At 69.2% G+C, this 12,347-nt stretch overlaps 1 protein-coding gene across 1 annotated transcript; it reads left to right on the top strand.

Moving 5' to 3' along the window:
* The first annotated feature begins 1,469 nt into the window (after positions 1 to 1,469).
* Positions 1,470 to 12,347, top strand: GRK1 (G protein-coupled receptor kinase 1). The gene is made up of 7 exons (XM_039500023.1): positions 1,470 to 2,162; positions 3,907 to 4,034; positions 5,933 to 6,090; positions 6,293 to 6,376; positions 8,383 to 8,507; positions 9,926 to 10,127; positions 11,972 to 12,347. Exons 1-7 carry the CDS (start codon positions 1,470 to 1,472, stop codon positions 12,265 to 12,267), a joined length of 1,686 nt encoding a protein of 561 aa, XP_039355957.1. The 3' UTR covers positions 12,268 to 12,347.

Here is a 12,347-nt window from a genome sequence, read left to right as displayed (position 1 = left end):
GGCTGTGAGGGGGTGGGCAGGGGCAGATGGATGGGGAGGCTCTGGGGGAGATTGCACGGGGGCTTGAGAGATACCCCATAGTGTTATCACTGCATTGTGGGGCGCGGGGTGGGGGGGACAGTCCTGCTCCGGGCCCCCACTGATGTGACACGCCCGTGCCCTCCGGCCAGGGGCAGGGGGGCGGGCTAGTGCGAGTCGCACTAGTGGCCGTGAAATCAGCTTACACGCCGCACAGATTAACAGAGCTTTGGATTCCCCCCCCCCCGCCCCCGAGATCAGGTCCCCGGGTGACCCCCAGAGCCGGGGGGCTGATCAGGCCGCAGGGAATTCTGGGAGCGCTGGGGCCAGTCGGCCCCCCCCCACACCCAGCCTTCGTTTGACGCAAGGAGGTCTTAGGTTTTGGGGGTGCGCCGCGTGCGGGAGCTCACCGCGAACTGTTCACCCGCGTGTGCTGAATAGATCCGTGCCCCGGTGTGTGCACGAACGCCCTACATAGCTCCATAGTGCACACAAGTGTGTCCTCGCACGGAGACGTGCGCACCCTCCCGCCAAGCACACTCCTCCAGAAACCTGTGCCCTGCAAACCCGGACCCACGTGCGCTGACACGCGAGGGTGCAACCCCAGGCCCCGCCCAGACCTGCGGACCCAGGGGGAAAGACCCCAACGCGCCGCACGCGCAATCGCACGTGCCACCGCCACACGCGCACCAGCCTGTGGAATAGACACGCCGTGCAAACCCGGGCGCGTGTGAGCACACGCACTGCCCCCGGAAAACACACGCCTGCCCCCGCTCACCCGCGCGAGCAAAACAAATCGATGGATGGAGCAATACCTGCGTTGCCGAGCCAGGCGCACACCGACGCTCGTGCAAACGGGCGTGCAAACACGAGCGTAGCCTGTCCAGATGTGGCGGGGGGAGGGGGAGCCCCCGTGCACAGCTGGGATTGCTGTCCCCCCAGGGGTGGGGCTTGTGGCAGGAAAGGGGGGGCTTATGTGTCTAGGGCCCAGATGTGTGGGGAGCCCCTGGCCCCAGGGATGGTGGGGGAGACTCTCCAGATATGGGAGTAGAGATGGATCAGGCTGTCCAGATGTGGCTGGGGGGGGGGAGCCCCCGTGCACAGCTGGGATTGCTGTCCCCCCAGGGGTGCGGCTTGTGGCAGGAAGGGGGGGTTATGTGTCTAGGGTCCAGATGTGTGGGGAGCCCCTGGCCCCAGGGGAGGGGGTGGGGCGGGGAGACCCTCCAGATAGGGGAGTACAGATGGATCAGGCTGTCCAGATGTGGCGGAGGGGGTGTCCAGATGTGCGGGGCAGCTGGGACCCCCGCGGAGGCCACCTCTCCAGATGCCTGAGGTGGGGGGGGGGGGATCGACAGCCACCAGATGTGCCCAGAGGTGCAGATCCGCTCCCTTCCCTAGACCCCACCTCACGCTCCCGGCCTCTCCTGCCCCCCCGCCAGGTTGCCCCCGCCATGGACATCGGCGGCCTGGAGACGGTGGTGGCCAACTCGGCCTACGTCTCGGCCCGGGGCGGCGCCGAGGCCGCCTCCGCCGCCCGGGACCGGAAGCTGCGGGCCCGCCTCAAGCTGCCCCACATCAGCCAGTGCGCCCACCTCCGGGCCCGGCCGGACCTGGACTTCGCCGGCGTCTGCCTCCGGCAGCCCATCGGCAAGCGGCTCTTCCAGCAGTTCCTGGAGGAGCAGGAGCCGTTGGCCGCGGCCGGCGGCCTCTGGAAGAGCGTGGAGGGCTACGCCGCGGCCGAGGAGGCCGCCCGGCCCCGGGCGGCGCAGGAGACCGTCAACCGTTTCTTCGACGTGGCCTCCGCGACCTTCTGCGCCTTCCTGGAGGAGGAGACGGTGGCCAGGGCCAAGGCGGACGCCCGGCACGGCCGGGCGGACCTCTTCCGGGAGGCCGAAGGGGAGCTCCTGCGGCACCTGGAGGCCCGGGCCTGGGCCGGCTTCAAGGAGAGCTTGTGCTTCTCCCGCTTCCTCCAGTTCAAGTGGCTGGAGGGGCAGAGCGTGACGGACGAGTGGTTCCTGGACTTCCGCGTGCTGGGCAAGGGCGGCTTCGGCGAGGTCTGCGCCTGCCAGATGCGGGCCACCGGCAAGATGTACGCCAACAAGAAACTCAACAAGAAGCGGCTGAAGAAACGCAACGGATACGAGGCAAGGGCGGGGCAGGACGCCTGGGTTCTCTCCCCGGCTCTGGGAGGGGAGGGGGGCTGGTGGGTTAGAGCAGCAGGGGCTGGGAGCCAGGACTCCTGGGTTCTCTCCCCGGCTCTGGGAAGGGAGTGAGGGGTAATGGTTAAAGCAGCGGGGGCTGGGAGCCAGGACTCCTGGGTTCTCTCCCCGGTGCTGGGAGAGGAGTAGGGGCTGGTGGGTTAGAGCAGGGGGGGCTGGGAGCCAGGACTCCTGGGTTCTCTCCCCGGCTCTGGGAGGAGGGGCTGGTGGGTTAGAGCAGGGGCCGGTAGCCAGGACTCCTGGGTTCTCTCCCCGGCTCGGGGAGGGGAGTGGGGGCGGGTGGGTTAGAGCAGGGGGGGCTGGGAGCCAGGACTCCTGGGTTCTCTCCCCGGCTCTGGGAGGGGAGTGGGGGCCAGTGGGGGGGATCTGTGCCCCCCCCCCCTTTGTATCAGCGACATCAGAACAATTTTGTTTCTAAGGGGCAGGGTTTGGGGCTCAGCCCGGGCTGGCGTTTGGGGGCGCAGGGTTGAGGAGCGGTGGGCGGGAGGTTTGGGGGTTCTGAGTTTGGGGGTGACCGTTTGGGGGTGGGGTGGCTGGGAGAGGCAGGGGGGGGGAAGGTGCAGGCTGTGTGAGGCGGAGTGCGAATGAGTGTGTGTGTGTGTGTGTGTGTGTGTGTGTGTGTGTGTGTGTGTGTGTGTGTGTGCGCGAGAGAGAGAGCTCCCCGCTTAGCAGGCCAGTGGAAGCCCTGGGATTAGACTCATCCCTCCACACACACACACACACACACACACAGCCTGACATACACAGACACACACACACACAGCCTCACACACACACACACACACACACACACACACACAGACTCACACACACAGACTCACACACACACACACATACAAACACACACACAGAGACTGACATACACACACACACAGACCAGCACACACACACAAAGCCACACACAGCTTGACACACACAGGGGTTGAATCACACACACAGAGCCCCGCCACAATCTCTCACACACAAACAGACCCACATGCACAGGGTGTCACACACACACCCTTCGCCTCACATGCGTGCGCACACACACACAGCCTGACTCACACACACAGACTCTCTCTCTCTCACACGCACACACAAAGCCACACACAGTTTGACACACACAGGGCTAGAATCACACACACACACACACACACTCCCCCCCACGATCTCCTACACACAAACAGACCCCCACACAGCATCACACACACACACCCAAACACACACACACACATCCGGCCCCGGGATGACCCCCCCCCCCCGGGGTTATTTCCGTCCAAGCAAATTAGCGTCTCTAATCCGGGCGCGATTCCCTGGAAGGCGGCGCCGGGCTCAGGGGGTCGGGTGGGGTCAGCGCCAGCCCCCCCCCCGCCCACGCCGGCCCGTATGGGGGGAATCCGGCATCCCCCGCCCGCCCCCAGACCCTCCATCCTCCACACCCTAAATTCATCCCCATCCCCACCCCCTCCTTCTGCCCTCCCCACACCCTCCTCCATCCCCACACCCTCCCTCCATCCCCCCACCCCCATTGCCTCGCTCCCCGAGCCCCACCCGACCCCTGCGCGGCTTGGCGACGGACCAGCCCCTCCCGCCCGCGTGTCCTATGCCCTGCGCTGCGGGTGGCGACTCCCCCGCGCCGCGGGGGGGGGGGGGCGAGCTGACCCGCCCCCCCCTCTGCGCTCCCCGCCAGGGGGCCATCGTGGAGAAGCGGATCCTGGCCAAGGTTCACAGCCGGTTCATCGTCACGCTGGCCTACGCCTTCCAGACCAAGCTGGACCTGTGTCTGGTGATGACGCTCATGAACGGCGGCGACCTCAGGTGAGGGGGGGGCGGGGTGTGGGGGGGGGCCCTCTGCGCCCCACCCTGCGTGGGGGCTGTAACATGGGGCTCGGGACAATCCCTTTCTGGGTCCGCCCCCCCTCCTCCCTCTCCATCCGTCCGTCTATCCCCCCCCCCATCATGCATCATGTCCCCCGTCTTCTCCCTGGCAGGACTACATCTCCCATGATGCACCCTGGCCAGGCGCTCCCATGGGGCACTGCCTCCCCTCGCTGTGAGGGGAGCGTGCGGCGCCTCAAGGGAGTTGTGGGTCAATCGCGTTAGGTCCCTGTTCTCCTCTCCACGCCAGGCCCCACCCCAGCCAGACTACATCTCCCATGATGCACTGCCATGCCCGGGCCCGGGCTGTGATGCATCATGGGAGATGTAGTCCCGCAGTGGCACCCCCCGGCCAGAGAAGAGAAGGGGGTTCGAGGCACCTTAACTACCACTCCCATGAGCCACCGAGGCGAACGCTGACTCTCAGGGTGCAGGGTCCCCTGAGCGCAGCTCCCGTGTCCTGGCCACACGCCCCCATCCTCGGGATCCACCTAACCCCCACCCCTGGGATCCTCTGTGTCACCTCCCCCTCCGCCCACCCCAGGTACCGCGTCTCCGCCTCACCTCCCGCCCCAGGTACCGCGTCTCCGTGTCACGTCCCCCTCCGCCCGCCCCAGGTACCGCGTCTCCGCCTCACCTCCCCCTCCGCCCGCCCCAGGTACCGCGTCTCCGCCTCACCTCCCCCTCCGCCCGCCCCACGTACCGCGTCTCTGTCTCACCTCCCCCTCCGCCCGCCCCAGGTACCGCGTCTCCGCCTCACCTCCCCCCCCGCCCGCCCCACGTACCGCGTCTCCCGCCCCTCGGCCCGCCCCAGGTACCGCGTCTCCGCGTCACCTCCCCCACCCCCCACCCCCGGCTCCGCGTCTCCGCCCCCTCCGCCCGCCCCAGGTACCGCGTCTCCGCCTCACCTCCCCCTCCGCCCACCCCCGGTACCGCGTCTCCGTGTCACCTCCCCCTCCGCCCGCCCCAGGTACCACATCTCCGGCCCCTCCGCCCACCCCAGAGACCGTGTCTCCACCTCATCTCCCCCTCCGCCCACCACTGGTACCACGTCTCCGCCCCTCCGCCCGCCCCAGGTAGCGCGTCTCCGTGTCACCTCCCCTCCGCCCACCCCAGGTACCGCGTCTCCGCGTCACCTCCCCCCTCCGCCCACCCCGGGTACCGCGTCTCCAGTGTCACCTCCCCCTCCGCCCGCCCCGGGTACCGCGTCTCCGCTCCCTCCACCCGCCCCAGGTACCGCGTCTCTGCCTCACCTCCCCCTCCGCCCGCCCCAGGTACCACGTCTCCGCCTCACCTCCCGCTCCGCCCGCCCCGGGTACCGTGTCTCCGGGTCTCCGGCCCCTCCGCCCGCCCCCGGTACCGTGTCTCCACCTCACCTCCCCTCCGCCCGCCCAGGTACCGCGTCTCCGCCCCCTCCGCCCGCCCGGTACCGCGTCTCCGCCACCTCCCCTCCGCCGCCCCAGGTACCGCGTCTCTGGCCCCTCCGCCCGCCCAGGTACCGTCTCGGCCCTCCGCCCGCCCGGGTACTGCGTCTCCGCCCCCTCCGCCCACCCCACGTACCGCGTCTCTGGCCCCTCCGCCCCCCCCGGGTACCGCGTCTCCACCTCACCTCCCCCTCTGCCCACCCCAGGTACTGCGTCTCCCCCTCACCTCCCTCTCCGCCCGCCCCAGGTACCACATCTCCACGTCACCTCTACCTCCGCCCACCCCAGGCACCGTGTCTCCATGTCATCCCCCCTCCACCCATCCCAGGTACCACGTCTCCGTGTCATCCCTCTCCACCCGCCCCGGGTACCACGTCTCTGTCTCACCGTCCCGCGCCCCCCCCCGGCCCCCAGGTACCACGTCTACAACATGGACGAGAAGAACCCGGGTTTCCCGGAGCCTCGGGCCGTTTTCTACACGGCCCAGATCATCTGCGGCCTGGAGCACCTGCACCAGAACCGCATCATCTACCGGGACCTGAAGCCGGAGAACGTGCTGCTGGACGACGCGGGTGAGGGGCGCGGCCGGGGGGGCAGCCGGCCGGGGGGGGGTAAAGGCCTGAGGGCGGGGAGGGGAGGTGGGGCTGGGGGGGCAGTGAGGGGAATGGCAGAGATGGGGGGCTGGGACCAAGGGGGGTCTGTGTGGGGAGGGTCTCGTGGGGAGTGGGGGGGGTCCTGTCCCAGCCCGTCTGACCCCGGTTCCGGTCTCCCCAGGGCACGTCCGGCTGTCGGACCTCGGGCTGGCGGTGGAGCTGCCGGAGGGGAAGGACAAGACCAAGGGGTACGCGGGGACCCCAGGTGAGCGCGGGGGGTGGGTGGGGTGCGGCTCCCTCAAAATGGGGGGTCCCTCTGCTCCTCTCACCTCGGGGCTCCTCTGTTCCCCCTCCAGGGTCCCCCATCCCAGATCCCCCCTCGCCTCCCGGCCCCCAGCCCCCCAACCCAGCCCCCTCTCCTCCCCTCCCATCCTCCAATCTCCAGCCCCCCCAGCCCCATCTCATCCCCACCCTCCAGCCCTGCCCCCATCCCAGCTCCCCTCACCGCCCAGCCCCCAGCCCCCCCACCCAGCCCCCTCTCCTCCCCACCCAACCTCCAATCTCCAGCCCCCTCGCCCCCCTTCCAGCGTCCCCCATCCCAGATCCCCCCTCACATCCCAGCCCCCAGCCCCCCAACCCAGCCCCTCCTCCTCCTCCCATCCTCCAATCTCCAGCCCCCCAGCCCCATCTCATCCCCACCCCTCCAGCCCTGCCCCCATCCCAGCTCCCCCTCACCTCCCAGCCCCCAGCCCCCAACCCAGCCCCCTCTCCTCCCATCCCATCCCATCCTCCAATCTCCAGCCCCTCGCCCCTTCCAGGGTCCCCATCCCAGATCCCCTCACCTCCCAGCCCCAGCCCCCAACCCAGCCCCTCCTCCTCCCATCCTCCAATCTCCAGCCCCAGCCCCATCTCATCCCCACCCCTCCAGCCCTGCCCCCCATCCCAGCTCCCCTCACCTCCCAGCCCCCAGCCCCCAACCCAGCCCCTCCTCCTCCTCCCATCCTCCAATCTCAGCCCCTCGCCCTCTCCAGGGTCCCCATCCCAGATCCCCTCGCCTCCCAGCCCCAGCCCCCAACCCAGCCCCCTCCTCCTCCCCTCCTCCAATCTCCAGCCCCCTGCCCCTTCCAGGGTCCCCATCCCAGATCCCCTCACATCCCAGCCCCAGCCCCCAACCCAGCCCCCTCCTCCCATCCTCCAATCTCCAGCCCCCAGCCCCATCTCATCCCCACCCCTCCAGCCCTGCCCCCATCCCAGCTCCCCTCACCTCCCAGCCCCAGCCCCCAACCCAGCCCCTCTCCTCCTCCCATCCTCCAATCTCCAGCCCCTCGCCCCCTCCAGGGTCCCCATCCCAGATCCCCTCGCCTCCCAGCCCCCAGCCCCCAACCCAGCCCCTCCCCTCCCCTCCCCTCCTCCAATCTCCAGCCCCTCGCCCCCTTCCAGGGTCCCCATCCCAGATCCCCTCACATCCCAGCCCCCAGCCCCCAACCCAGCCCCCTCCTCCCATCCTCCAATCTCCAGCCCCAGCCCCATCTCATCCCCACCCCTCCAGCCCTGCCCCCCATCCCAGCTCCCCTCACCTCCCAGCCCCAGCCCCCAACCCAGCCCCTCTCCTCCCCTCCCATCCTCCAATCTCCAGCCCCTCGCCCCCTTCCAGGGTCCCCATCCCAGATCCCCTCACATCCCAGCCCCAGCCCCCAACCCAGCCCCTCTCCTCCTCCCATCCTCCAATCTCCAGCCCCCAGCCCCATCTCATCCCCACCCCTCCAGCCCTGCCCCCATCCCAGCTCCCCTCACCTCCCAGCCCCCAGCCCCCAACCCAGCCCCTCCTCCCCTCCCATCCTCCAATCTCCAGCCCCCAGCCCCATCTCATCCCCACCCCTCCAGCCCTGCCCCCATCCCAGCTCCCCCTCACCTCCCAGCCCCCAGCCCCCAACACAGCCCCTCTCCTCCCATCCCATCCCATCCTCCAATCTCCAGCCCCCAGCCCCATCTCATCCCCACCCCTCCAGCCCTGCCCCCATCCCAGATCCCCTCGCCTCCCGGCCCCCAGCCCCCACCCAGCCCCTCTCCTCCCATCCCATCCTCCAATCTCCAGCCCCAGCCCCCAACACAGCTCCCAGCCCCTCTCCTCCCTTCCCGTCCCCTACCCCTCCAGCCCTGCCCCCATCCCAGATCCCCTCGCCTCCCAGCCCCAACCCCTCTAGCCCTGCCCCCATCTCCAGCCCACCCCAGCCCCCATGCTGGGGTCCCTCACCCCGTCTGTCCCCCCAGGGTTCATGGCCCCCGAGCTGCTGAAGAACGAGGAATACGACTGGAGTGTGGATTATTTCACACTGGGGGTGACCCTCTATGAGATGATCGAAGCCAAGGGCCCCTTTCGCTGCCGGGGGGAGAAGGTAAATGGGGACCCTCCCCCGCCCCCCACCATGGGGACCCCCTGCTACCTCTCAAGGGCACCCCAGGCCCCTCCCCGAGCCAGGGATGAAGGGGATCCCCCAAATCATCCCCCCCAGACAAGGCCCAAGGGGTCTCCCTGACCCACCCCTCTCAGCGCCCCCAACCCAGCACCAGGGGTCCCCCAACCCATGGGGATGGGGGATGGAGGAGAGGGGGCTGGAGGAGGGAAATGGGATCCTGGGGGCTGGGAGGGGGGGCTCTGTTTGGGGGGGCTGGCGGGGAGTGAGGGGGCCCCAGGAAGGGGGCAGGGAGGGCGGAGAGGGGGGTTCTGATTGGGGGGGCTGGCGGGAGAGGGGGCCCCAGGAAGGGGGCAGGGAGGCGGAGAGGGGTTCTGATTGGGGGCTGGCGGGAGAGGGGGTATCAGGAAGGGGGCAGGGAGGGCGGAGAGGGGGCTCTGACCGGGGGCTGGCGGAGAGGGGGTCTCAGGAAGGGGCAGGAGGGTGGAGAGGGGGCTCTGACCGGGGACAGGGAGGGCGGAGAGGGGCTCTGACCGGGGCTGGGGGAGGGGGTCTCAGGAAGGGGGCAGGGAGGGCGGAGAGGGGGCTCTGACCGGGGCTGGTGGGAGAGGGAGGTCTCAGGAAGGGGGCAGGGAGGGGCGGAGAGGGGGCTCTGACCGGGGGCTGGGGGGAGGGGGTCTCAGGAAGGGGGCAGGAGGGCGGAGAGGGGGCTCTGACCGGGGCTGGCGGGGAGAGGGGGCCCGGGAAGGGGGCAGGGAGGCGGAGAGGGGGCTCTGACCGGGGCTGGCGGGAGAGGGGGTCTCAGGAAGGGGGCAGGGAGGGCAGAGAGGGGGCTCTGACCGGGGGCTGGTGGGGAGAGGGGGTCTCAGGAAGGGGGCAGGGAGGGTGGAGAGGGGGCTCTGACCGGGGACAGGGAGGGCGGAGGGGGCTCTGACCGGGGCTGGCGGGGAGAGGGGGTCTCAGGAAGGGGGCAGGAGGCCGGAGAGGGGGCTCTGACCGGGGCTGGTGGGGAGAGGGGGGTATCAGGAAGGGGGCAGGGAGGGCGGAGAGGGGGCTCTGACTGGGGGCTGGCGGGGAGAGGGGGTCTCAGGAAGGGGCAGGGAGGGCAGAGAGGGGGCTCTGATCGGGGCTGGTGGGGAGAGGGGGTCTCAGGAAGGGGCAGGGAGGGCGGAGAGGGGGCTCTGACCGGGGGGCTGGCGGGGAGAGGGGGGGCCCCGGGAAGGGGGCAGGGAGGGCGGAGAGGGGGGCTCTGACCGGGGGGCTGGCGGGGAGAGGGGGGGTCTCAGGAAGGGGGCAGGGAGGGCAGAGAGGGGGGATCTGACGGGGGGCTGGCGGGGAGAGGGGGGGCCCCAGGAAGGGGGCGCCCACCCGTCCGTCCCTCCGCCCGCCCGCCCGCGCAGGTGGAGAACAAGGAGGTGACCCGGCGCATCCTGCACGACCCGGTGAAATACTCGGAGAAGTTCAGCGCCGCCTGCCGGGCCGCCTGCGAGGGACTCATGGCCAAGGAGCCCGCCGGCCGCCTGGGCTTCCGGGACAACCAGTGCGCCCAGCTCAAGGGCCATCCGCTCTTCCAGAAGGTGAACTGGGGCCGGCTGGAGGCAGGTAACACGCCCCCCCTCCTCGTCCCGGGGTGACCCCCCCCACCCGTCTCCCCTGGAGCTCCTCCCAGGTCCCCTCAAAGTTCTCCCCAAGTCCCACAACCCCCAGGATGAGGGGTCCCCCCAACCCATCACCCCAGCTCCTCCATTGTTTAGACAATGGGTCCCCCTGACCCGTCCCCCTAGAGCAGCCCCCATCCTCCAGGGCTGAGAGATCCCCCCCAGGCCCATCCCAACTGCTAGAATGAGGGGTACCCCTTAGCCGTCCCCCGAACCCCCCACAGAACTGGGACGAGGAATCCCCCCAACCCATCCCCAGGGCTGAGGCGTCCGCAGGGTTGGGTTGTGCGTGCAGCGGTTGCGGTGGGGAACTGGGTGGGTAGTGTCCGTAGAGTTGGGTTGTGCGTGTGGTGGTTGTGGTGGGGAACGGGGCAGTGTTTTCCCCAGGGTGGGTTGTGCGTGCGGTGGTTGCGGTGGGGAACGGGGCGGTGGTGTCTCCGGGGTTGGGTTGTGCGTGCGGTGCATGCGGTGGTTGCGGTGGGGAATGGTGCAGTGTTTTCCCTGCTGTTGGGTTGTGCGTGTGGTGGTTGCGGTGGGGAACTGGGTGGGTAGTGTCCATAGGGTTGGGTTGTGCATGTGGTGGTTGCAGTGGGGTTGTGCGTGCAGTGGTTGTGGTGGAGTTGTGCATGCAGTGGGACACTGGGTGGGTGGTGTCCATAGGGTTGGGTTGTGCGTGTGCTGGTCGCGGTGAGGAACAGGGCGGTGGTGTCCCTGGGGTTGGGTTGTGCATGCGCTGGTTGCAGTAGGGTTGTGCGTGTGCTGGTTGCGGTGGGGAACAGGGGCGGTGGTGTCCCCGGGTTGGGTTGTGCGTGCAGTGGTCGCGGTGGAGAACGGGGCAGTGTTTTCCCCAGCGTTGGGTTGTGCGTGCGGTGGTTGCAGTGGGGGTGTGTGTGCGGTGGTTGCGGCAGGGAATGCGGCAATGGTGTCCCCAGGTTGGGTTGTGCGTGCAGTGGTTGCGGTGGAGAACGGGACGGTGTTTTCCCCGGGGTTGGGTTGTGCGTGTGATGGTTGCAGTGGGGAACGGGGCGGTGTTGTCCCTGGCGTTGGGTTGTGCGTGCGATTGCGGTGGGAAATGGGGCGGTGGTGTCCCTGGGGTTGGGTTGTGCGTGCGCTGGTTGCAGTAGGGTTGTGCGTGTGCTGGTTGCGGTGGGGAACAGGGGCGGTGGTGTCCCCGGGTTGGGTTGTGTGTGCGGTGGGGAACTGGGCGGTGTTTTCCCCAGCATTGGGTTGTGCGTGCGGTGGTTGCAGTGGGGGTGTGCGTGCGGTGGTTGCGGCAGGGAATGCGGCAATGGTGTCCCCAGGTTGGGTTGTGCGTGCAGTGGTCGCGGTGGAGAATGGGGTGGTGTTTTCCCCGGGGTTGGGTTGTGCGTGTGGTGGTTGCAGTGGGGAATGGGGCGGTGTTGTCCCTGGCGTTGGGTTGTGCATGCAGCGATTGTGGTGGGAAATAGGGTGGTGTTTTCCCCGGGGTTGGGTTGTGCATGCGGTGGTTGCAGTGGAGCTGTGTATGCAGTGGTTGCGGTGCGGAACGGGGCGTGTTTTCCACGGCGTTGGGTTGTGCGTGCGGTGGTTGCAGCGTGGTTGTGCGTGCGGTGGTTGCGGCAGGGAACGCGGCAGTGGTGTCCCCGGGTTGGGTTGTGCGTGCCGTGGTCGCGGTGGAGAACGGGGCGGTGGTGTCCCCGGCGTTGGGCTGTGCACTCCGGGTCGCGTTCTGCACTGGGGCTGTCACCCCACGCCCTACCACCGCCCCAGCCCGGTTTCCACGCGCCCCCCCCGCTCTGACCCCCCCAGGCCTGGTGGAGCCGCCCTTCGTGCCCGACCCCAAGACGGTCTACGCCAAGGACATCGGCGAGGTGGGCGCCTTCTCCACGGTGAAGGGCGTGGTGCTGGACGAGCAGGACCGGGCTTTCTACGACGACTTCTCCTCCGGCAACATCCCCATCCCCTGGCAGGAGGAGATGGTGGAAACCGGCGTCTTCGGGGAACTGAACGTGTGGGGGGCCAAGGGCACCGTCCCCAGGGACCTCGACCCCAACGCGCCTGCCGACAGCGTCAGCAGCAAATCGGGGACGTGCCTCCTGCTGTGAAGGGGGGAGGGGAACACGCCTCCCCCCTCCTTGGTGTCTCCCCCCCTGCTCCCAGCCCACTCGGGACTTGGTGACCCCAA

This window comes from Mauremys reevesii, linkage group 14 (genome assembly GCF_016161935.1).
Source record: "Mauremys reevesii isolate NIE-2019 linkage group 14, ASM1616193v1, whole genome shotgun sequence".
Taxonomy (NCBI): Eukaryota; Metazoa; Chordata; order Testudines; family Geoemydidae; genus Mauremys; species Mauremys reevesii.
This window is presented reverse-complemented; position numbering and strand designations above follow the sequence as displayed.